Source organism: Melozone crissalis, unplaced genomic scaffold (assembly GCF_028551555.1).
Source record: "Melozone crissalis strain CALT ecotype California unplaced genomic scaffold, PUWL_Pcris_2 ptg000018l_1, whole genome shotgun sequence".
Classification (NCBI taxonomy): Eukaryota; Metazoa; Chordata; class Aves; order Passeriformes; family Passerellidae; genus Melozone; species Melozone crissalis.
Window position 1 is genome coordinate 40563851 of NW_026535796.1, and position 23135 is coordinate 40586985.

General features: G+C 37.6%; 1 protein-coding gene across 1 annotated transcript in view; it reads right to left on the reverse strand.

Annotated features, from left to right (window-relative positions):
* Positions 1-23135, reverse strand: part of PPP4R3A (protein phosphatase 4 regulatory subunit 3A) — a 42382-nt gene that overhangs the window by 8866 nt on the left and 10381 nt on the right. Inside the window, exons 3-10 of the mRNA XM_054274953.1 lie at positions 15027-15125; positions 11712-12329; positions 3036-3113; positions 2823-2939; positions 2282-2398; positions 1880-2011; positions 1688-1790; positions 605-763 (exon numbers count right to left, since the gene is read on the reverse strand). Coding sequence (XP_054130928.1) covers positions 605-763; positions 1688-1790; positions 1880-2011; positions 2282-2398; positions 2823-2939; positions 3036-3113; positions 11712-12329; positions 15027-15125 — 1423 coding nt within the window. The remainder of the gene's footprint in view (positions 1-604; positions 764-1687; positions 1791-1879; positions 2012-2281; positions 2399-2822; positions 2940-3035; positions 3114-11711; positions 12330-15026; positions 15126-23135) is intronic.

The following is a 23135-nucleotide window of genomic DNA, read 5'->3' on the forward strand; positions in this document are numbered from 1 at the left end:
TGCTTAGCAACCATGTGTACAGGTTATTTGGCTACAAAATGTAAAAGGTACTTATTGTATGGTAATGCTCAGGCAACTGAAGGCTTTGTTTTTTGAACTCTATGTCCACAACAGAATCACAGAGAAAATCTCCTACTTACCTCTAGAATTAAGTCTGCTTTGACACTACTGAGCTGAGTGTGACCAAGAAACTACCAGCCTGAAGAGAAGCACACTGAACTTCTGAGCAGTTTAATGTATTCAAGTAGCCACAGCTCTAATTAAGTACCTCTGATAATTTCTACTAAAAAGCCATCAAAACTTACAACATTCTCTTAGTATATTCAAAACTGACATAACATCTCTTAAACTCCCCTCTCCACTGACATGAAGTAAAATCCTTCTTTTTTAAGGATAAAAATGTATCTATAAATGCAAAATTATTTACTAATAGTAGCTAATATAACTATAATCTAGTATGAGAAACACAGACTATAATGGTAGAATTTCTGTATTCAGTAAAAAATTGTCATGATCCATGAACAGTTTTTATTCCAGCAGAGTGAAGATATGTACCAGTTCACATGCACAAAATTCTAGTTTATTCCTTAGCTTTCAAACTTACACAATGCCAAGAAAGCGTGCTTTGAGGCCATGAGAACGAGTACCCTTCGCAGGATATCTTTGTTAATAATGTAGTTTTTTATGTGATAGGTATGATGTTCTACACAGAAAGTTAGCAATTCCAGTATTAATGCCAAGAGTTGGGCTGTCTGAAAATCATCTGTAATAAAACAAAACCAAAATAATTAAATCTATCTGGAATACTGCCTTCAGAAGCTAACTTCAAACATCCAACTGTACTTCAGCAAACATTTTTACTGTTTACAAGTTTTTTTATTTTCCCACAGACATTTTATGGAATATGCTGCAGAATATGTTTAGTCTTTAAGACAGACATTTGGTATGGATTGAGTATTTTCTATGAATACAGATAGGGCAGGAAACTCTTAAAATTTGGAACTAATTACATTTTTCTTAAATTGATGTTTGAAGGTTCAGAGTACAGAACTTAACCCTAACAGGTGTTGTCAGGCTTATTTAACCAAATCACATTATAATGTCCACAAATCTAGATCATAAACAATTTCCCCATATGCAGTGCCTTGACTAAGTTTACAGCAAAAATGTGATCTATAATGCCTTTTCACTAAAGTACTATGCAAGAAATACCTCAGGGTCTTTTAACACTTGTAAGAACTGCTGCTAGTAACCAGCATGAACAATTACTTCATCACTGATCTCTGCTTTCTTAGTCTGTTGAAGAAACAACTCTGAAATTCAGCACACCTTCCCAGGGGAAATGTTGCAACATTTCTAGTAAACCCTGACCTTAAGAAACCATTCAGATGTGTTTAGAAGTCTATGTCAATGAACTGCCCCATGAGTTCCTAAAAACTGTACAAGTATTTTATTTTTTGCTAAAGCCAAATTTGTAGCAAATGTTGTTCACTTCTTAAATCAGGTCTCTCTGCAGAGTTTTGTACTTATGCATTATTCAAATGATTAAATATTGAATCAGCATTTTCCTTTGAACTATGTTTCATAATCTCAGACTCAATTTATTTAGATGGAAAATGTCCTTTGACAATTATTCTAAACATTGACATTCAACAGCCTTGATGTGCCCAAAATGCAGTGTCATTACCTTTGCTAGGCTTGTCCTCTGTAGTATTGGCCAATAAAGGGGCTGTCAGAACATGCATACAATGTTTGTAGAAGAAACCCAAGAACTCTGTCTTTTCTGTTTTCTAAGGAATGAAAAAAAAATATACGCAACATATATCATCAAATACCCTGAAAAAATCAAACATAATTTCATTTGAAGGTATTTACTTACATTGGCAGTGGCAAGCATATTTTCTGGATCAACTAAAGTACGAAGCAAACCCATGAGCAGCACTGCTCCTCCAAGTTCTGGATCTGTGTCACAAATCATGTGTTCTATAATGAGGTTAATGAGTAATATATCCTAAGAGGGGGAAAAAAAAATCAATTCAAATGCTACTCACTTGTACCAAATCTGAAATTATACAATGCAACAAGTATCTGTGAAGAGGTGAACTCACCTCACCTAACAGAACTCTTTAAAACACAGTAGTTCAGTGTCCTGTTACCAAACTCCAAATTACCTCTTTGAAACTAGGGCTCATGGCATTCACAGTCGTAAATATATCCCAGTAACTTCAAACCCCAGTAATTTCCAAACCAATACCCCCATGTCTGAGGACTCTCTACTTACATCGTCATTCTGCTGTGCTTCCTGCATGACAAATTCTCGTACCATGGATGGGTTGTATTCAACCAAATATGAGAATATATCAGTGGCTGCACTTCGTACTTGTGCATCATCCATACCCTGGAAAAGTCAAATAAAATCATTCACACCTACCTATTGCTAAAACCAGATTCTAAAACTAAGTCAACTTGTACTTCTCTGTAAATCTGACAACAGCTGACAAAATAAATTTTATGGTTTCCCTGCCCTTTGATCTATTTCCCTATTTTCTAACTTATCTGGATACCAAAAAGCAAGCAAATCTAGGAAAGCAAATAGGAAAACAAAAACTGAAGAATGCCAGGGTACTTACCAATGTCATATTGTAAAAGCTTTTGAAGTTTTACAAAAATATTTTGAACGTTCTGAATCTTAAGCTAGGACAAGCCAAATGAAGCAAACAAAAAGAAAACCACTTGCTGAAGTTTGTGCTAAAGTTAATTTTAAAAAAGCCTCTCTGAAGATAAAGAAAATTGTTATGACAAATAGAATTACAATGACTTACCAATATGACTTCTAGTGCAGGCAGTATGCCCATATTTGACAAAGTTTTGAAAAATGCATCTCTGTTTTGAGGTTGCAGTGTTTGTGAGAATGCACAAAACTCTTTCAGAAAATTTACCTGAAAATCAGGAATATACTAGTTTAGTAATTAAAAAAAAAATAAGATTCACATGTCACTTTGTGGTAACTGTCATATATTTTACAGATTTCTTACCAATTCCTGTCTTTTCTCCTCATCTGTGGCTTCATCTGTTAGTTGTGCAAACAAGTCTGTCAGAAATTTTTCATCTTCCTACAAAAGCAAAACAATACCATTTGTTTATTTGACAATATCAAAAGGCATCCAAGTATATTATAAAATTCTTCTAGACCATGCTTCCTGGAATGAAGGGAACATATGTTTGTACACTGTAATTAATCACACCAGTATCAACTTTCTAATTCAATTTTCAAGTAAATGAATATGCATCTTGTTTTTGAGCTTTAATCATGTTCAGCATCCCTCTACCCCCAGAACAATTCACTCTCAATTATGATGTTTGTTGCATTGCCTTCTAGTTGTCCTTTTTCTACTTTCTCCTGCAACTCTCATTGTTTTGTCTTTGACTTCTTCAACTTCCTTCCCCCTTGTCACATGCCAGTCCCCCTAAGTCACACTACCCTTGGTCAGCTGTTTATATACATTTATAAACAACGTCCCCCACACAGACACAGGCATATCTTTGGAATGTTATTAGATCTCTGAAGCAGAACAAAAGCAAGGACACAATGAAGGGAAAGCTGCCTAACAGCAGGAATGAGGTGAGCTTCCTTCCTCCTCACTGTTGTGAAAAGGGTGAATTTTAGAGACCAAATCAAAACAACTGTTCCTACTGCATACAGAATTTATTGGACATTCTGGCCGACAGCAATCAAAACCCACTCCATTATTTTCACACAGCTGTACCTTAGCAAAACTACAGACAGCTCCAAACACATTACAAATGTGTATTTAGATTGAAAGAAGGAGCAATATTTAGCTTCCCATAACCTTTACAGTTCCAGCAACTAGGAGATTATTGAGACAGAAATAAACCTTCTCCCATCCTTTTCCCAGTGTTATGCAGTAGTAAAGCAGCAGTAGTAAAACTGCTTGAGAATTGCAGTTGCTTGTTCCAGTACATCAGGTACTAATGCATTTTTTCAGAAAGCTGCCACTGTTGTTTCTTGTGAAGTCAGTAACACAAGGATGTGCAACATCCCTCCATCCCAATGCCACAGTGCCACAACTCCAAGCTGCCTTGCTCATCTTTGCACTGCATAAAGCAAACCCATCAAAGTACTTCAGATACACATCTTGTGTTGTGAATTACCTCAGCACCTCACTCAGGCTCACCATGGAGCCCTGCTGAGGAAGTGAGTACCTCAGTTCTGACAGCACACCGTGCTAAGGCTGCCCACAACACAATCAGCATCTCTACATGGCACTGCACAACACACACAAACCCACAACAGGTTGGCACGAGCCACTGTGTCCCACTGCACTATAAGGTAAACCTTGTATTTAGAATGTGCCACCTTTTCTCTTGTCTGATGCTGAGTTGTGCTCCTAACCTGACCCAACAGACAATGAAAAAGAGTGATTTCTGTACACAAGTTCAGGTGCTGTTTCAGTGACTGCTTCAAGTCTCACTTGAAGTACACCAAAATACACTCTGGAGGATCAAGCACAGATGTAAATTTTGACTTCCAGATATCAACAGTGAAATATGTTCAAAACAACTATGAAGGTATTTGATTTCAAGAAACATACCTTAAGCTTTGATGGGGAAATGCAAGGCTGTTTAACTACCTGCTATCCAGCTGTTCTATGGCTTTCTAAGTTTTCTGTTCTAATATTTAACTCAGGAGGCATCACAGGTAACCTAAGTAACCACAGTAGATATACTGACATATTTAGTCACTGAAATTAAAAAAAACCAAACAAAACAAATCCCCATAAACCCCAGTTTTTTTGAAGAATATGCAGGTTCTTTTCCATGATTAGCAGGGCATTTAAGAGAAGGCCACATAGTTTGATTTCATTTCTCTTTTCGCTATTTTGATCAAGATGTAGAACTAATCTTATCTATGAAAACTACTGAGAAAATGCATGCTTATCTTCAGCTGGAAAGCATAACCCCTATTCCATTCTCACTGTGAAAGTAACTTTCAACCTCTTCCGTGATATCTGAGAGTAAGTGCAAGTCAACTGTCTTAGAGTGATCACTGTGAAAAAATAATGGAAACTTCAGCAGCAGACAACCATGGGGGGGGGGGGGGGGGGGGGAAGTATACAATATTAGCCAAAGTATCAAACTGAGGGTTTTATGTTCTGGAAGGAGGAGAGCCCCTGTACTGTGAGTGATATGTGGGTCTCATTTATGGTCTCTTCAGTGTCCCAGAGACAGAGTCAGCTGCAGAGGCTGCACATGTGGCATTATGTGCCAGGAGCTGCTGGGCAGGACCCTGCTCAGCTCTCTGACAGGTCCTGCCCCATCCCTGACCTGTCCAACACACGGGTGTCTGCAGCAGGGGGCAACCACTCACCCTGGTGCTGGGCTGCAAACATATGGGACTTGCAGAGGGAACCTAAAACTGGCAAGGGATACAGACTTCAATGCTGGCACTTCATGTTTCAGGATGAATTTGCAGAAGTTCAGTATATAACTAATTTCCAGTATTCCAAATATAGACTACAATACAGTATTTTACAATTCTGCATTAAATAAAATACTGAAACATATCTCCATGTCGTGTCCTCTCTCAAACTCCATTAAATACCTTGCACTTATAAATTAACAAGATTACCTAAAATCCCTAGGCTCCAGAACAACCATGACCTATTTAAAATTGGACAAATTAAGATGGATCTGAGTGATTGAAACATCCCATCCTTGCATGGATAATATGCAGTAAAAGGCACTTACTCCAAGAAAATAAAAACAACTTATTACTAGCTTCACACTTTGGGCTTAGCCCTGAAAAGCATTCAGCATTTATCTCATTCTAGATGCTAAATGAAAGGTTGCTGTTCATGAGAAAAGACTCAGTCCTCTCACATATATAGAAAAAGTGTCATTGCAGATAACATTCTAAGTATAAGAGTCTCTCTCTCAAGCTGTAAAATTACTGACAAGGGCAATATATCTAAAGAAACATTCCTGAACAATGCTGCCAAGACCCAAGGAAATCCACAGTCTGAGGGCAGAGTTCACATATTTTAGAAGTCAGAAAGCACCAACACACAGAATGATAGAATTACACCAATTTGGATTTTTTTTTTAACTTGCAAAAATCCCTCAATGTATGTCTGTGAACACAGTGCAAATGCATAATTCTCTGCAGTATGTGGTCTTTTCACACAGACAAGTATCAAAACACACTTAGCTCTACCTTAGAAGCTGTGAAGGTCACAACTGTTTTCCAAGAAAACCAAACTGCAAACAGTAGTTTATGACGTAATTGTGGATTCTAGGTACTTTCCCCAGGCACAGAAATTATCAAAAGTGCAATACTTAAACTATGTGCACACCAGCCACTAAGTATATTCATTTCTGCTTTGTAAGATCTAAGTAGATGCTTCTAGATTTAATACATTTCAAAGCTCATGAAGACAAAAACAAGCCAGGCCAACTACTCACTCAATTATTTATGACTTTAAAAACCAGAAAACTCACAGATAAGCTAGGGTCACAAAAAAGAACACTATTTACATTTGTGATTCAACTTCCAAAGTAGCCCTTCTCCTCCTGAAAGGCAATTAAAAAAAGGATTCTTCAAAACCAGGTCTCTCTTAAATATAATTAACATTCAGTTATCAGGTATTTTTGTGTCTGTGATTACAGATGAATGACATAAAACATACTTTTCTCAAAGAAAAAAATCAAAGAAACTCAACACCACCCAATGTAGAAAGAGAGCACACATTCCATACTATATTCCACCTTCATTTTAATTTTGGGTAGAAGCAGTATTTTAGCCCATAAAGTGAAAATTTCATAAAATATTACTAGCAAACAGATAATTACCACTTCAAACACACATTCCTTCCTGCTACCACACAAAAGATTTCTTAGTTTAAAATCCCCTTTGTATCAGATTGCCTTTCCACACATGCCTTCATCTGCACTACCCTCACTTGAACCAACATGCTGGAAAAGGAAGGAGATCCACCAGATGACTTTGGTAGTTTCTGAACATGTGAAAAATAATTTTCAAAAATCACAAGCATGCACCACTTGCAAATGTCTTCCACCAAGTCATTTCCCCCAGAAAGTGGTATCATTTTACACTTTATTGCAAGGTGAATTTTGCTGAAAGTAAATCTCCAGTTATTCCTGAGCCAACTACTATAAGAAAGCAGACTGGATTTGGACAAAACTACCAGTATGTACTTACACAACTCTTCCTCCAAAACTACAGATAATTATGTTTGCATCCATAGGACTCTATTCAGAATAAGCAACTATCTGTAAACCACTTTCAAAATTAAAACCTGCCTATAATTACACACTAATACAGTAAAATACACAGATATACCTAAATACCTGCAACTTTTTTGGTCTTGAAAAGGGATATAGGGACTATCAATAATATGACTTCTGTATTTAAAAATTCTGATTTACCAGTACAATAATACCATCTGATCACTGTCCTACCAGGCACAAAAACTATTTTAACATATGTCAAATTTTCCCCTTCTGCTCTCCACTTTCTTGAAAATTAAAGACCTTGAAGTCTAAATGCACATACCCAAAAGTAGTTCTAATAATATTCTTTATTCTGGAAGATTAAGATATTGCATGGTCTTGCTGACAAAAAGAACACACCAATGAGAAAAGGGGGAGAGAACAGAAGGAAATAGTGTTTGCTCACTCTATGGCGCAGTTTTGCAAGATGTTTTTTTAATGAACTAATTAATAACACAAAGGGAAAGAACTGGTGGCCTCCAGTGTGCTCATTAGGATGTATTTTTTAAATTGCAAAAGAGCGTCATACAAAGCAAGAAACACCACTTACCTGTCCCACCCCCACTCAAAACTTGGCCAACTCCATCTTTCAGCAAGTTCCTGGTGGCCATGACATCTCAAGACTAGAACAGGCTGGACCCCAAGCAGTAAGAGTGTATTAGGAGGGGCTGAAATTGCAAAAAAATGCAATTCATATCTTATACATATCTTACACACTGTGAGTGAGAAAATCTGTAACTGAGTAATTTTCACAGCAGTTAATTCTGCAGTCTGGGAATACTGTTTTCATGGCTTTACAATTCATCATGCAACAAGTATCTAGTTTAGTGAGATGCTGACATGCTCACATAAAATTACCTATCTTACAAAATTAAACCACAAACTTACCTCCAGGTCTCAGAAAAGCCAATCAATAGAAGCATACTTTTATAAAGCTTATGAGCAAGCTACCTTCATGAAGAAGGAAGGAAGAATATGGCTCATAACCCTAATGCCAATGGTTACTTATTTTCTGGTTTTTGTTTTAGCACAACAGGGCAACAGTTATTTTACCTACCAAAGAAAGCAAAATGATCAAAGCAAGTATCTTCCATGACTACAGAATTTCTTTTTTTAAATACATGCAAAGTCTCTCTAATAAAGCAAGAACTCAGCATATTCTCATCTTCAATATTAATTATAACTGAAAAACTGACTTTAAATGCCAGAGACCTTTAATGACCATAAATAGCCTATCTTGACAGTGAATGCCTTAACACAGTGGTAGCTTTGAGTAAAGTGACTCAGCTTGACAAGAAGCATAAGACACAACCTGCACAGTCTTGTACAAACCTCTATTCACCTCTCTGACACTACAGTCTGGCTGAGTTCACTGAGAGCAGAGAACTGAAGGTGCCATTTTGGTTATACACAGCCTGACATGGAAAGGTCTCATTACAGCTCACTTCTTTTCCATGATGTAGGTAAGAGTTTTTCTTTTCTGTTCCTTCACAGCCAGAGAAAGAGAGAGAAAAGAACAAAATACCCAACAACTCAGCTGCACACACAAGAGTTGCAGGATGCCATGGGATATCAGCTACTCAGGGAGCTTACTTTTATCCTGCCAAGTGAAACTTCCCAAAATGACATCTCTTTTGTCACAGCCTCAATGATGCAAGAGAGACAACTCAAAGTCAACAGCAGAGGCATTAAAAGCCTTTTCTATTCATCTACTAGGAACTCGAGACTCATCCATGGCTTCCAATAAACTACCATGAGGCAACCCAGAGTGTTTTCAACTAATAATGACTTCTAAAAGAAACCACTTCTCAAGTACACATGTAAGGTTAGTGAGCACCAAGATCTCAGAAGATCCAAAGTAACAAATGCCAGGAACTACAGAGAACTACACATCCATCATGCAGCAACACCCCCTCACACACACAAGCATTGTAATACCAGCTACAGGAATGCATGATGTTAAACCACACACGAATGGAAGAAAGCCCTCAGGAATTAGTTAGAGTAGTGAAATCAACAAAATCAGTCCTTTAACTCAGTTCTTAGAGCATTATTTATTCTGTGTAAAGAAATAGGAACAAATAGAATCATAGATTTTATACACAGGCTGTAGGAATGGGGGATGAAATGAAACTAGAGTGCAGTTTGAATGAAATGAAATGAAAAAAAGTGCAACCTGGCCTATTGCTTTATGAATAAATAAATGCCAGGTAAGTAGGCTGAAACCTTGGGTTACAGCTACATTGCAAGAACTTGAAAAAGCAATCAATCAATCAATCAATCAAGCCTTTTAAACTCTTAGAAATACAATGGACACATAATTTGTGAGTCTTTTTTAATTCCCTCAAATGCAAAAATTGATCAACAATGTCAAATTATTTCTAACAGATTCTTACTTAAAAACTTAGGGAGCTCTCCCTCCTTGCTAGAGAGCTGCACTGTGAAAGGACTAGGAAATGCAGTACAGCACAGGGTGTATTATCTTTCTTGTGTGCTCTCATTCTGGGCTCCTCAAAGCTGTGGAAAGCACTTCAGCAATTCCAAACCTTTATCTAACTTTGAACTGCAATGTTAATTCTTCTGGCCCCAACATACATGAAGTATGCTTTATTCTCAACCATAGAGAACAGCAGGGAAGATAGCATTCAAAAATCAGCTGTCACACAACAAACCAAAATCAGATCTGAGCCTTTACTTCAACTGTAAACCGCAACTAACAAGTCTGGCAACAACACAAAACCTTGTCACTGTAACTTAAACCTACCCTACAGCTATTAACCTAACACAAGTTGTAAGAGACAGAAAAAAGGAAACACATCAGTCTTTGGTCCTCAATAAAGTTATCTCAGGATATCTGGCAAACACACCCATCATGATTTTGCAGGATCAGACTCTTTTTCCTTGCCCAGTTTTCTTTTCTGAAGCTCAAGATCTCTCAGAATCAGCCACTGTCACCAAGACTCCTGAAAAATTCTTCCCCTCCTCCTCCTCAAGTCAAAATATATAATCTTCAGAAATTTGCTTTTAGCAACACTTACAAAGAGGGCAAGACATTTTTGAGGCAACAGTCATACTGGATGCTCCAGTTGAGACCCCTTAAGTGAGTCTTTTTCAACATTCTCTCCAAGTCAGACTTGTAAACTCCTTCAAAGGGGCAACTCCAAAACGCTTAAGGCCTTCTGACTGTTTTAGACAAGCAACTGTGACGTTGTTTATCAAGGACACACATCCAGACATGAACAGTTTGGTTCACCTGGGCATAAACTGGGGCCTGGTTCTACTGAAGATGCCTGAGGTGTTTCACCTGACAGATTAAAGCTCCAAGAGAGCAGATTAAATACAGATTAAATAATATCAGTATTCTGATAACCGAGTGCGATGGAGGAAAGGTTGTGAGGCCTAGTTTTGACAATTATTTGTTCTATGAGCTTGCAAAAGGAATTTTCATTCTCCTTTGCTATATATTTTCCATGAAATTGTACAGGGTACATCCTGAGAGTCAAACTGAAAATGAACATGATTAAAGTAATCAGTATCATCTAACACTTGGTCCATTTCTCCAGATCAGACAGCCCCTACTAAGACAGTGACTATTCATTTATTAAACTCTGGGAGAAACAAGATAATTATCATTAACTTCAACAAACCAAAATACATGTGCTGTAACACTTTGCTGAGTTAGCTGAAAGCTCCCCTTACAGAGATCTGCCACCAACTTCTAACACCATTCACAAAGTTCATGGGTTGGTGCAGAACACCCCAGACATTGGTAAGCTATGTAAAGCACCAAATAATCTCTTCACATTTGCAGTAAGACATATTTCACAAAAAACTGGTAATTCCAAGCACCATTATTTAGGGATTTATTAAGACAAACTAAAAACAACATTCAAGCATCTAAAGTGGTCTTATGTTCTGAATCTGTACCTTCCAAACAGCTAATTTAATTTACTTCAAAATTACAACAGCTACATCGTGGTAGGAGATTATACTGTGAAATTTAGGTAAAGTGATTTTTTCATGGTAACATGACAAAAAATATCCCTAAGTCTAGTGACTAAAAAGGCCCAAAATACAAACCCAACAACCCTCAAAACTCCTATTAAAATCAAAGATTCAAAGTGCAAACAGCACTGTTCATTCCAAAGAACCTCATTCAATATTCTATAAGTTTGCTCCATTTAAATCAGTTGCACAGCATCTAGTCCAAATCCAGAAATTAAAGGATGGGTACTTGACAACTCAGTACTCAAATCCATGCCTCTTCTGTCACACTCCACAATCACTTACAGAATCACAGAAGTGAAGGTGCCACCAAAGCACATCAATCTTTCCAGGAATAATCACCTGACTTTCTTTGCCCAAGCACAAGTAAGAGACTGTGAATTTTTGAAACTTACCTGTAGCATGCCAACTATTTCCACTTTATTAAAAAAGATGAAAGAATGAAGAGTTGATAGCATATTTTCCTCAAAAACTGAGGGAGTGGGTAGGACCATATCTTGAATATACTGTACTCTGTATGTCTGATGTATTTTTTGCTTCAGCTCTGGATCAGATATAGGTATCACCTCTTTAAATTTTGCTGTTTTAGTCAGAAATTCCCTGTGTTTCCGTGACTGCGATAAAGACGGATCATATTCTAGGCATCCAATTACATCCATTATACATTCCTCGGAAAACATGACTTCAAAAAGTGCAGTTCTGTTCAAAAGGAAAATTCCCTTAATAATTTCATATAAGTGGTGTAGTCCTTCAATGTTCTCCAAGTCTTCGCACACGTGAAAAATTTCTAAGAGCTTCTTAATGTAGCCCTCGTTTTCCAGTGCCAGGGCGAGTTTCTCACGGCGCAAGGGGGAAGGCAGGGAAGATGCCACGAGCTCTGCGATCTCCTCCAGCCGGCTGAGCTCACACGACGGCAGCTCCAGGCCTGGTGAGGACATGTCATCAAAGCGCTCCTCCTCAGATTCATCAACAAGATCCTGAGTAATGTCCACTGAAGGGTCCTTGCCTTGAACCTGCAAAATGAGAGGGGTCAAAAAGTGGAGTTTAATTTTACTGTTATCTGAATGCTTTTTAAAAAATACCATTTGAAGTAGCACACGTTTGTAATTTGTATGGGCAAAATAGAAATGCAAATCTAGTCTGACATTGAGTACAGCTGGTTTGGAAAATAAAAGAGACAATGAGAAGATTTGTTCAAATAGAAAGCTTTATAGAATGTTATGAACAAAACTTCAGTTGATTTTTTTCTGTGAGAAAAAGGTTACCACTGCTGCTGGGCTGCTGCCTGTGTTATGGTAATTACGGCTCGTTGTTGTTAATAGTTGTTTTTGTATCGGTAAAAGCCCTGGCTGGGGCGAGTTAAAGGCCCTTCTCTCAGCCAGTAAAGGGTGCGGTACCTCCCGAACAGTGAGGAGAAAAGACTTTGGAGGGGAGGGATAGGCAAAATAACTCTAAGGACCAGCATGCTGTGTGGGACCCCTACTCCAAACGTGCAGGAAGAACCCCAAAAATAACGAGCCACCTAAAAGCTGAGAGACTGGAGTGATGTCTGGACGTGAGGAGCCGAGTGCTGAGCCTGCAGAGATGCGGAACACCTTCGGAGTCCCTCTTGCCCTGCACAGGGAGTCGTCCCGACGCCGGGAGCCGGCGGGAAGGGGCCAGGGAAAAACAGCAACGAAGGGATCAACACGCCCTAAAGGCTCCCACGAGGCCCTGATCCCCAGCCTTGCCCCTTGTGGACAGAGCTGTGCATATCCTCCTCCTCTGAGTCACCCTGGGAGAGACGACGGGAGACTGCAACCCTGCCGAGCTGCCCAATCCTGAGCTGATCACTTTTAATAAAGGCATTAAAAGGAGAGAAAGTCTCCTGGCCCTGTTTATTTCATAGAACTGTTTCTACATTTAACTTTATTTATTTATTAAAAATGGGCGGAAGAATAAGGAAAATACCTACATTTTCTGAGTACTTCAAATAAAAACAGAAATTTGCATTTATTAATATGGACGGCAACTTCTTAACAGACTACTGAACTTCTTAACAGACTACTGAACTGTTTGTTTCCAGCATTATTCTCTGCAGACAGATTTTCAAATGCAAATCAGATTACACTATTCTAGTGATAGCTTTAAACATTTACCTATAGGCTATTAACTGCTCTTGATGCTTTTCAAAGCTTCCACTATCTCAAACAAAGGAGAGCGGCCAGTCTTGCTAATTTATCTGTTTTCAGTTCTGGAGAGCTGCAAGTCAAAATCTGTTACTGTGCACTTTCTAAATACTCAACAGAGACACAGAGTCTTCTCTTAAGAACAAAAAAGCTCAAACCAACACTGACAAAATAGCAGAGGAAAACTGACTGTCAGAAAAATAATGCACAGGACTTGCAGAAATCTCTCCAGAGATATGAGGAAACTGTGGAAAGTATGAATTAGTAAAAAAATGCACAGATGCCTGGGCAGCAGAGTGTATCAGCTTTAATGACATCTTAATTTTAGCATCTGCTTGGAATCTGATGTCAAATTCAGAGAAACACTGCTGAGTAGAGCAGTAGAAGGTGCTGTTGTTTTAATTCTTGAAATTCAGCAAAAAAAACCCTGGGAGAAATAATGCCTCATTTATAACAGCAAGCCTATACTCAGAATGGTGCTAAACCCCACATATTGTTCTGCTTATAGAGCAGCAACCACTTTCTCTATAAATGGTATCAAAGCTTTCCTTTTAGAAGTTTTAATGACTGAGGAAGCTTAAGATCTATAAAGTACACTAGACACAATTACAAAGCATGGCCTCAAAACAGGATATAAAGACACTGGTTTCCTACAAAAATATGAGATCTTTACATGAGGGTGAGGAAACTGGGCTTCTTATCTGGGTGTTTCCTAAGAACAAAACTTCCCCCTTTCCCTACTTTGTTTCTGACCCCATCTTTTGGGCCATGACTCCTAGGGTTCTTGGAAATGTTTCTGTACTTATTTACATTTTGCTGAAAAGACTAATTCTTAAAAAAAAAGGAATAATCTATACACATGTAATTGTGAAACCAGATTTCTTTTGCTTAGTTTCTGAAATTACTAAGAACAAACTTCAAAAGGCAGAGTGGGGAGAGCTAGATGTTTGTTAAGAACAGAAAGAGAGTGCAGAGAGAGGTTTAGAGTGATTTAGAGAAATCCCACATACTGCAGCCCAGAATTAAGAGAAATTGTAATGCTTGGAAGGGAAGAAAAAGCCCAAACAAGAACTGAGAAATGAACTAACACCAGTGAATATACTGATTAAACTCTTTTGTTTCAGTAGTTAATACCCAACAAGTATTATTCACAAACAACACTGATTTCAAGGACTATACAGTCACCTGGCTGTAGTGGTAAAACATATGTTAAAATATATGCATGCTACATATACATTGTTTAATTCTTAAAACATTATCTTTATAGGGATGGAGCTATGTCCTACTATCAGATTAATCAAAAAAGTTATGTTGAGTAGCAAAACCTGAAAATGCTCTAAAAAGTACCCAAAACTTAGATTAGGTCTGTATTAAATTTCTGGAGGAGGGAGAAAGTTTTTAAATTGAAAAATGCAAAATCTGGGAGAGCTGGCTATAACAGTAGTTTTTACTTTCTACCTACTATTGTTCAAACTCTCAGAACAGCCTGTAAGTTTTGAACACAAACATTTAGATGAATTAGATTGTCTCCATCTTACTTACCTGACATATTTTTTCCCATATTTCATCACAACCTGCTTTTTCTTGAAAGCTAAGTGCCAAATCATAATTTTCAGCTTCAGACCACACAATCAAGGTATCCTTTAAAGAGAGGAAGAGTATTTTCAGGCAATATATTTCAGATTTTATTAACCTAAATAGTGTTTAAAGACTAAAATTTTAAATTAAAAACAGCCTGACACCTAATTATGACAGGACACTATTGCAACACAAATGTAACCATCACACTTCATAAAATTTTTATATGTTTATACAATTAAAAACATTCCTGCATTAATCAGAAGAAGTCCCAGAAATATATAAAAAGTCTTTGTTCTTATTTTATGTGACCATAACATTGTAAATCTCAAAAATGTTGACCTAGAAAATGCACTTCTACCTCACTGTATTCTCTAACAAAAGACAGTAACAAAAGCAACAGGTTTTGTTGGGTTTGTTAGGCGTTTCTTTAATGTTTCATTTGGACCACATAAAACTGTACTTCTTCTGTAGGATGAAAGTTACAACTTTTTATTTTCATTTTTGTAGGCCCCAGAAGACACTCTGCTAATGCACAGAACAGCTGTGTAAAATCCAGTCCCAAAATGGCTACAAACTTTAAAGAGGAGAAACACGACAGTTCCCTGCCTGGGACCACAGGCACCCACTACACAGAACCACGCCTGAGAGTTTTTCTTATTCCAAACTACAATTCTGAAAGAAAAATACTTGAAACTACTTCTAGAAAAACTTCTAGAAACTACTTGAAACCATGCTTAGCTATGTTCACTTCCTAGACACTGAAGCTCTCATCAATTTACTAGGATAGTTCAAGAGTTTATCTGAGCCCTCCTACTGCATGCAAAATCAATATATGGAAGTGGAAGCTGTGCTGCAAGCAGCAATGTCACACACACTGACAAGGGATTTGATGGAGCAGGTTACAGAGAGTCTACTAAGTAACTCTAAGAATAACTAAATAGAAAATAAAAATTAATAAAAGAAGAAAATAAAATCAGCATTGTGTTTATGTATTCAATCAAGTTTCATTGTTAGTCTTTTTTCTTCCTGTAACAGCTGAAATACAACCACAGTAAATACACACAGCTCCATGAAACTGCATTATTTCAGCCAAGTGCTAAACCATGCATTCACTCACTAGGACGAGAGACATGGGAATTTCTCTTATACATAAAATACAGAATTTCTACTTCATTAAGTACAGATTTTGCTTAGAGTGATATTAAAATGAATACTGACAATAAAAAGAAACCTTATCTTTAGATTTTGATATGCACTTACTAGGAAACACCTTAAACTAAACTGTTATCTAAACAACAAAATCAGCCAGCTCCAATGGGATTGTCAAGCAATACAATATAACCAATTTGCCATTACCAGAGCAGCTACACTGCTTCAAAGGCACTAATGGCTTTACCTTGTAAATGGCAAATAGTTTACCTTTTCCTTTTCCAAAGGGCTGAGGAAGAGGTGGTACACAGAAGAAGGGGATTTAGGAAGACCACCTCCAAAATACAAAAGGAAGAAAAAAAATCATAATTAATAGTTTATTCTCTACAAGACCGGCCATGGAGCAAATTCTCTGGTAATAACAGATTGACAGCACCTGGTACTGCTGACTCCAATAGAGCAAAAAAAAAATTTGTTTGCAAAAATCTGAAAATTGAAGATCTCAAAAAGTTTTTCCCTTTACCATCTTTAAAAAACAGTATGTACCTTACTGTATGTTAAGCGCAGGTATCAGGTTCAAATTCTAATACATTTATCTCTCCAACTGTATTTCTACTGCAGTCATTTTCAAGGCCACTCTCTCCTTAGTTTCACACTGAGTAGTGCTTGTTTAATTAAGAAAACCAAAGCAACCCTAAGATCAAATTTTAAGTAGACCGTAGCAGAACTTGCAACATTCCATCTAATTACATTTCCATCCAGGTGAAAGTAGTTAGACTTCTAAGTAAGTCATTTCCAAAAGACCAAAATGTATTTTCTTCTTGATAAAGAGCACAACTAACAAATGGGGAAATGACTAAAAGAACACTATTAAGGGCAGTGCTATTTACATTAACTGCTTAAGTTTAATAAACATAAGCTCTGAGTCTCTGAATAAAATCCAGCAACAGATCAAGACAGAGAAAGGAAGGCAGGCAGATAAAAATAAAAGAGAAGACAGAATTTAAACCTGCTTTTGAAAATTACAGTCACAGATGCAGAAAAGTGTATTTGGCCACAGCATAGCAATTTTTCTCTTTAACAAGACCATCTACTACTAAACATGGAAGCTCACACCTCCATATAGTCCCATTTTTTTAGTTATTTCTTCTTTGAAAAACAAAACAAAAAACTGCTTAAAGAAATCATTTGAGCAGCAGAACAATCATCTTTCAGTTTGTTTTATCAGTATTAGAAAAGTGGTTTCCAATTGCCAACATTAAAATTTGAAATTATTAGCATCTGTTGTCTTAGCACAGATGGGTTTCATATACTATGGTTCCTCAACAGAAATCAACCAACTGCTGCTCTCTGGATCTTCAGTAAATTGTATTTGTTTGTACAACCTTTCTTAAATGGAACGGCTTTTAAAAAGAGAACATGAAACAAAAAGCACTTCACTCTGTTGTGCAATATAGTTTTGTCTAACTTTAAATTCACTGTTCAATGCAGACAGTTGTGACTATAATTTCATGTCAATCCTACAAAGCTTATAATCATCAAAAAGAACAGTACAAGACTTATACATGTATGAAGAAATGACTGAAGGAAATTCCAGATGAAGTTAAAGATAGAAGAATCATATCAATAATAGTCTACTTTCTGCTTATTTTATTGAAAGAAATCTTTGTACATGCTTGATCTGACATTTCTTCAGTGTAAGTTGAGTCCACTAACTACTCTGGATCTCTCAGCTATGGAATTGGAGTTTCTGTTGCTTCCCAATGTCAAATATTACTTCTTGAAACTTCCAGAAAGCAACTGAAATTTCTTAAGACTGCCTCCTCCATTCAAAGAGAAAACGGGAGTAAGGACAAATATGCTTAGTAACAGTGGCTACAGGCTAAAGAGGTAAGGAAATAAGTCTTGCACATTTCATCCTGGCGAGCATAAAATCTTCATTTCATTTGATTCACAATAGCAGTTCTGGCTCAGATAGAGCAAAGACATCTTTGTTGTTGCCTTTCATATAAAATATTAGCATCTACACGCAAGGAACTGGATGGGATAATTAAAACATCTACAAATTGTTCTTATCTTGTTCTTTATGTAAACAATTAAAATGTGAAACAGCAGTATTAAATCATAGCTACACTGTGTTAACTGTCACAAACATGGACAAAGGTTTCATTATTGAAGGATCTTATACTGAGTTCTCTGTGACAACCTCAGCATTCTAGCTCCTCATATTTTCAAGATGCATCACAGTTCTTGGCAAGATCTTTTTTAAATAGGGTGATAATCAGGAGCTATTTATGTAGAGTTCATGATCTTAGTCAAAGATTGAAAAATCATTTTCTGCTTTGCAAAAAAATATCTTGGCAGTAGTGCCAGTTGGAGGTGTCATCGCTGTCTTACTCCATACAAAATTTGCTGTCTCCTTAAAACCATTTACATGAATTTGTTTTCTGTTACAATAGTGCTCATTATGATTGTGCATATAAAGTGAGAAATTTAAAAATTTAACCAAAATTTTTGAGTATGGCTTCCTTTTAGGAGACCTATGTACTTAACACTCCCTTAAGAAGGTATCAATCATTTCTATGGGTGTAGGATAGCTTTGGACACTCTAGTTCTTATAAGGACACAGCCTGAGGCAAAAATTCAGAATACAATCGGTGATTCCTGGGCTGCTTCTCTCTGATGGCTGCATCAAGCCCCCATGCAGCAGGTTCTGGTTAGTTAGAGGTTCTCCAGAGGCACTGCTGTGTGCTATTGTTTTATCTGAGACCTCATGCCTCAGAAGCTAACCTGCAATAATTTAATCCAGGAAACAGCGGCAGTTGCACTGAAGAGGGATAGGGTTTAGTATCTACCCTACCACTCTTCATTTTTTTGAAACTATTGCCAAAAGGCTTCTGACTTACCTCAAGATTAAAAAGGTCTTGATACATACCATCAGTCTAAAGTTCTTGCCACAGCACTCACTAAAGGTCAACTTTTACTAGACATTAAATCAGTTCTATTTAACCATTAGAAAGCTGATTAGTAGGTGTCTTGTACAGCACTCACACAAATCTCCAAAGCAGGCTCTGGGATTTCATAATGAAGAATTTCAGAGCAACCAGCATTCAGGATTTGACTCTGCTATGATTAAATTAACAAAACTGTTGCTGTTTGACAATGGACTCTCACCACTGTTCATCTCCAGGGACAAGTCTTCTCCATAGCTCCAAAAGAGTCACTTGGCCGCTCTATGAGATTTAATCTACACTCAAGAAGTAGATATGCCCTAAATTTGGTTAAGTATTTTGTAAATTTTTACTTTTAGCCTTAAAAAGCAAATGAATCTCTTCCTATTAACCCTCACATGGTTCAGGCTTATGGCACCTTCCTGGCCCACACAAGGTTCAACACAGCCAGGCTGTTTCTTCCCCTCTTGGACTGCCTGATTGCTGGTCCCTCATCTAATTCCTGAGATTGTTTACAGTCACAGACACTTCCCTGGACAGGCCAACCCATCTTTCAGCATCCTGCTATCTAAATACTTCCAATCAAAAGTACAGCTTCATAAGCTCAGGTTTCTCTTTATGAAATAAACTTATTTGCACTATCCAGGCATTTTAAGTCAAATAGAGCTAGTGTGGTAGGTCATGGCAGAATCTTCAGGCTAAAAAAACCCATCCAAGTAATGTAAAATAAAGTTCCAATTCTGCATTTGGTTTCATGCACTTTTTCACCTAGAAGCTGGTTATCTGGACTTGCTAACAATTTACTCAAAAAACCTGATTAACATGTCAAAGGCATACACAGATTGAGTTCCACTAGCTTCTGTGAAAGCTCAACAGTCATACACAACTTTTCAGTTCATGATTTCATAGCTGTATTCCCATGAATCACAAGGAATAAAATCAGTATATTAGTTCTGCAGGAGAAACTTTCTGGCCATACTCAGTGTCCTGGGGTGACTTTATGATGCTGAATTGTATCCTCATTTGTCTGTTTAACCCAGAAGTAAGTTTTGCACCCTTAAAACCAGATCTGAGAGTGAAGGGGGGAAGGAGAAGAAGCAGTGGAATGTCTGAGGTAATTGTATTCAAAACCCAGAGATAAGAGCTTCAGCTTTTCTCTCTCACAGACTGTGTTGTTTGCAGTACAGAGTAGTAGCAGAGAGTTCTCCTTTGCTTTTTAGTTAGTTTTTAGCTAGCTGAGGCAGAGATGTTCCCCAGGCTGGCTTTTCTTTTTCCTGGAACTGATCAGCCCGGCTCTGGACTGAAAACCCAGAAGAACACCAGGAGCTCATGCCTGGGCCGTGGCATTATCCCACACAGGAGGGACAGGTAAGGGACTGAGTGAGCTGAGCTACACCCCATGACAAGGACTTGTGAATTTCCCATCTCTTCAGAACAGTGAGAGGTTCTATTGTTTAATATTATTCATTTTTTAATGCTTGTGAATACTTTGCTTGTTAAATAAATAGTTTTTTCCCCCCTTTTCACCAAGGAAACATTTTCCCAAATCAGTCTGGGGAGGGACCCCTTTGGAAGTTTCTTCCCGAATTTGTCCCTAAACCAGGATACTCAGCAAAAGCAGAAAGATCTGGATACACAGGAAAACAGAAATAAAGGAAAATAAACCTATGTTAATTTAAAATAGATGAACCCCACCCCAAACCCAGGAGCAGCCCACCCTGACCCTTGTTTACTCCCTTGCCCCACAAAGCCACACACTCTTCCATACTATCTTAGCTACAATATGTACAAATTTTATTGAAATAATTTCACTGTTGGCTTGCTTCTCATGACAGCAAGGGTATGAAGTTCATCTTCTCTGACTGAACATTCAGTCAGTGCTCTTTTGGATAGTTGCAAAACTTGGCTTTTTTATCAGTAAGTCTGCTCTCCATTATTCAAGGATGGCCACCTTCAAGTTACATAGCTAGTAGATAGTACTCTGGATGAATTTTAGCTTTTCATGTTTGTGAGGAACTGGAAAAGAGACTGCAAAAGCAAAGGACACAAGAGACACCTCTAGGGCAGAGGCAAGACTCTGTAGGTGGAAGCTGTAAATAACTCAAGTCTTCTTTGTATCAGGCACAGAAAGGGATGCAATATGTACTTCATCACTGTGTTACAGGGTGCACATGGATGCATCTAAACCAGCTGAGGATACAAGTCTTTACTGTTCTATTTTTAAAGCACTGCCAAAGCATACTGAAAAGCTCTACCCACCCCCCCATATCAGGCTTCTCCCTAGGTAAGTGCTATGTATATAGAGAGGTTTTTAATCATTTAGAGCTGCTATAGGAAAAGGTGTCCTAATATACTAGTGCAATTATTCATTTTCTGAATAAGGATCACGTGTTTAAGAACAGCATCTGTGTCATTAACATTCTGAAATTTCAAAGCCTTAAACCCCCAAACCTACAATTAAATATCTTCTACCTTTACTAGAATATTAAGAAAACAACCAACAACAGAAGAAAAAACTAAGTATTCCATGTGTGACCCAGCAATGCTTTGTATAATTAAATTCCCCTTACTAAAGAAAATTTGCTTTTAAGGTGAATGCTACTACTTACCCAGTAATTAAATCCAGTAATATTCCATGGCAAAGTTACTGGACCATGATTGTAACATTTTAAAATAAAAATGCCAGAAACTTAACACAGAGCTGTAAGCAAGAAAAATCAGGTGCTCATGTGGCCGTAGTGTGCAAATTTTGCTTTTTCTGAAGAAGTTTCTGCCTATAAATAGTACTTTAACATAAGAATCTAAGAATATACATAAGAATATAAGAATATCAAGTCCTCTTTTTGACGGGACATTAGTTTCTCAAGTTGTTTTCTTTCTAGCTTTTTTCCCTCATATGGCTTTCTTTCTTCTAGTTCTAGATAAACAATGATGAGTTTGCCAGGAAGTGCATGGTTCAGAGCATCAATGAACTTCCACTGGTAGCAATTCTATGTTGCAGAATCAGATACACAGACCTGTATCTCTTTTTGAACATAGCAGAAAACAACTCTTCATTGTGACAGACTAATTAATTTGACTACTGAAAAGGTAGTCAGAAGACTGTCAATGAATGTCATGCTTTAATGATTTATTTCAAAGCTCCAGATGGCAGGTAGGTCTGGAAGACTGAGAAGCAGACTGTGCACACTGAAGCATCGCAGGCTGACGTATGAAAAGTGAGTCCCTGAGCAGAACTCAAGATCTCCCAAGTAATCTTTCCCTCCAAGGCAGAACGCTGTACTTACCACCACAAAGGGCAGTCACTGCTTTTAACACTCAACACCAAGAAAGCAGACAATTGGGACAAAATCATACTAACAAGCTCAGCTTCACAGGTATAGTTTTTGTTGGGGCTTTTTTCGGTGGTTTGGTTGGTTTTGTTAGCTTTAGTTTCCAAGGGAATAGAGGCAGCAAGGCAAACTTGTCCTCAGGTCTTCACGCTAGTATTTTGATAAATAATTATCTAAGCTGTGCAGTTATTAAAACACACATATGTAAACCAAGAGATTGCATAATTTGTGATATCAACAATTAACAAGACCATCTACTTCACACTAGCATTAACAGATCAGCATAGGCAGAAGGTTCTTTCACCAGTGGAAGGACTTCACTGTTTATCACAAAGGTATCTACAGGCTTCTTTTGAAGGATCCAAAGCAGCTGGCATAGCAAGGTTCCCCAAGAGCTTAGTACACATCTCTCTCTGCTTCCAACCACAGATTGTTTCAGTCAGTCCAATAAGACTGTTTCTTCTTAAAAACCTCATGTCAGCCCAGACCAAAGTCAGAAGCCATCAATTTATTCCATTAGATATTCAAAGTGTCCACAAACTGCATGCTGTGTCACAGCAGAAAAGGATGCTGCTATGTACCCCCTAAAATAGGTTCATCCTCACAACGAAATTCTGAGGTAGAAGTCTTCTAAGATC